The following is a 2,162-nucleotide window of genomic DNA, read 5'->3' as shown; positions in this document are numbered from 1 at the left end:
CCGGGGCCGCCCGCCCGCGCCGGCCCGGGGGAGCCGGGCTGTCCCTACCTTGCGCAGGCTGCCCGGGTACCGACGTGCCGGGGTACCAGCCGGGCCGGGTGCCCCAGGTGCCCGTCTGCCCGTTCAGCATCCTTAGCTTGTCGTACATCCCATCAGCACCCATCTGTTGCTTTTCGCTAGCCAGGTTGCGTAGGACTCTGTTAATCGACGACACCTGCAAGGTAAGTGACAGAGAACGCAATGGTAGTGCGGTAGCGCGCTCGCCCCGCGCAACGCCGCGCAACGCCGCCGCGCTCCTCCGCGCCGGCGCTGGGGGGGGGTCACCTGAACGCAATTCAAGAGGTTACCCGAGCGCAGCCTGCGCGCAACAGCCACCGCGGGGCTGCTCGCCTCTGTTCCGCGATTTACCAGCTACCCCTCAATATCTACTCTTGTTGGTTTAAACAAACAAACGAGCCAAGAATAAAAATAAAAATAAAAAATAAAAAATAAAAAAGAACCCCCAAACCAAAAATCACAACCCTGCGAAAACAGATTGATGTTTTTAACTGATGCTCGAATTCCTGAGGCGCCAAGCACGAGGGATGACCCGGGATTTGTTTTGTTTTGTTTTGTTTTCTCTCTCCTTAAAGGCATTTCTCAGGTTCTGTATGAAAAAAAATGTGTCTGACCCTGCCACATGCAAATGATGTGAACCTGCTATCCTCTCATCTGATATCAAAACAAAGGAAGCAGAGGCTCGCTACAGCTACCCAGGCATTGTACACGGCAGATAGGAAGGTTTTTTTCATGAACTTACACTGGGTATATTATCGTTGGTACAGACCCCCTCCGATAGTAATCTGTCTCGAATCTCCCACGCAAAGATGGAGGGGCACTCTCGTTTATACTGTGCTATTTTGCTTACAACTTCTGGAGTCGCTACTCTCGGTTTACTACCTCCGATTGCCCTGGGTCTGATGGAGCCAGTTTCGTAATACCTGCCCAAAATTTTACTCACACATCCATTCGACACCTGGATAGGGAAGCGGACAGAAAATCACATTATTAATAATTTCAAGACAAAAATAAAATTGTTTAAGTATGCATTAAACAATGACAAGCTTACGTTTTGATTGTCCAGCACTTGGACTTTTGCATCTGCATGGGTCTATAACACAAAAATATACCTTAAATGGTATGAGAACTTACTTAGAGAGTCTTTTTTTCTTTAAAAAAATTACATTTGTGGCCCTACTATCTACAAATGTGATACTTTAAAAACATTTGGAAGAAAAAAAAATCTGGTCAAAATGTAATTCGTTTAGTATTAATGTTAAAATATGCCTTAAATCTGAACAGTAGTTATGACAGACTAGTCTCCATTGTCCTCAGTGTTCTTAGAGAGAATACTTTCGGGGGGAATAGGGTGAGTGAGGGGTTATAAAAATCTACATTTACAATGTATCTCTAAGCTGTGCCAAATCATGTTAGTGTCCATAAATACAGATTCCAGGCTAAAACTGCGTGGCTTTGGTTTTTTTCTGCTTTTTGGAGGAAAAAAAAAAGAAAAAAGACAGGCAATAAGCCACGCCAAATGCATACAGATCTCAGGAAATCATAAGTAAATAACGGAAGGGGGGAGGAGAAAAACTGAAATTATGCCGAGTCGTATAATTCGGTTTATTACAGCGAACTAACTGTAACGAGAGCGAACGTTATTAACGGATGGGAATAAAGAGGGAAAAAAGATTTTAAAAGATATATATATATATATATTTGTAATAATAAAGAAAGCAGATGAATTATTTTATTAGGCTGGAACGTGGGAGGGGGCTCAGTAGTTCAAGCCTGTGCGGTCAGAGATGGATAAAGCGTCTCCCCAGCAGAGCCATTAAGGCGCAAGCCGGGGCGGCCGCCGCTGTTCACCTGCAGGATTCGGGAGATGTCGCAGGGCCGCGCTCCGCTATGCGCTAGTTCCACTATTTTCTGTCGGGTGGAGTCCGGCAGCGGCCTCCCGTTGACAAACACCCCGCCGAGCTGGTTCACGCCGCTGTGACCTGCCGGGGAGCAAGACACCCGCCATAGCACCCTCCGCTCGTACCTGCGCGCCGCCGCCCCGCGCCGCCCCGCGCCCCGCTCCGCGCCCACGCCCTCTCCTCTCTCGTTTTCTCTCCGCTGCC

At 48.0% G+C, this 2,162-nt stretch overlaps 1 protein-coding gene across 13 annotated transcripts in view; it reads right to left on the bottom strand.

Moving 5' to 3' along the window:
* The window catches only part of PAX6 (paired box 6), an 18,613-nt gene that overhangs the window by 9,451 nt on the left and 7,000 nt on the right, over positions 1-2,162 (bottom strand). For 3 of the 13 annotated variants that reach the window (XM_085300789.1, XM_085300788.1, XM_085300790.1), the window contains exons 2-5: positions 1,909-2,039; positions 1,109-1,150; positions 800-1,015; positions 49-214 (exon numbers count right to left, since the gene is read on the bottom strand). In XM_085300789.1, coding sequence (XP_085156915.1) covers positions 49-214; positions 800-1,015; positions 1,109-1,150; positions 1,909-2,039 — 555 coding nt within the window. The remainder of the gene's footprint in view (positions 1-48; positions 215-799; positions 1,016-1,108; positions 1,151-1,908; positions 2,040-2,162) is intronic. The other 10 variants (XM_085300794.1, XM_085300795.1, XM_085300798.1 and 7 more) reach the window with 5 other exon arrangements.

This window comes from Rhea americana, unplaced genomic scaffold, assembly GCF_003343005.1.
Source record: "Rhea americana isolate MKP2758 unplaced genomic scaffold, rheAme1 scaffold_17, whole genome shotgun sequence".
NCBI classification, from domain to species: Eukaryota; Metazoa; Chordata; class Aves; order Rheiformes; family Rheidae; genus Rhea; species Rhea americana.
The sequence above is the reverse complement of the archived record's forward strand: the minus strand, read 5'-3'. Positions and strand labels throughout refer to the sequence as shown.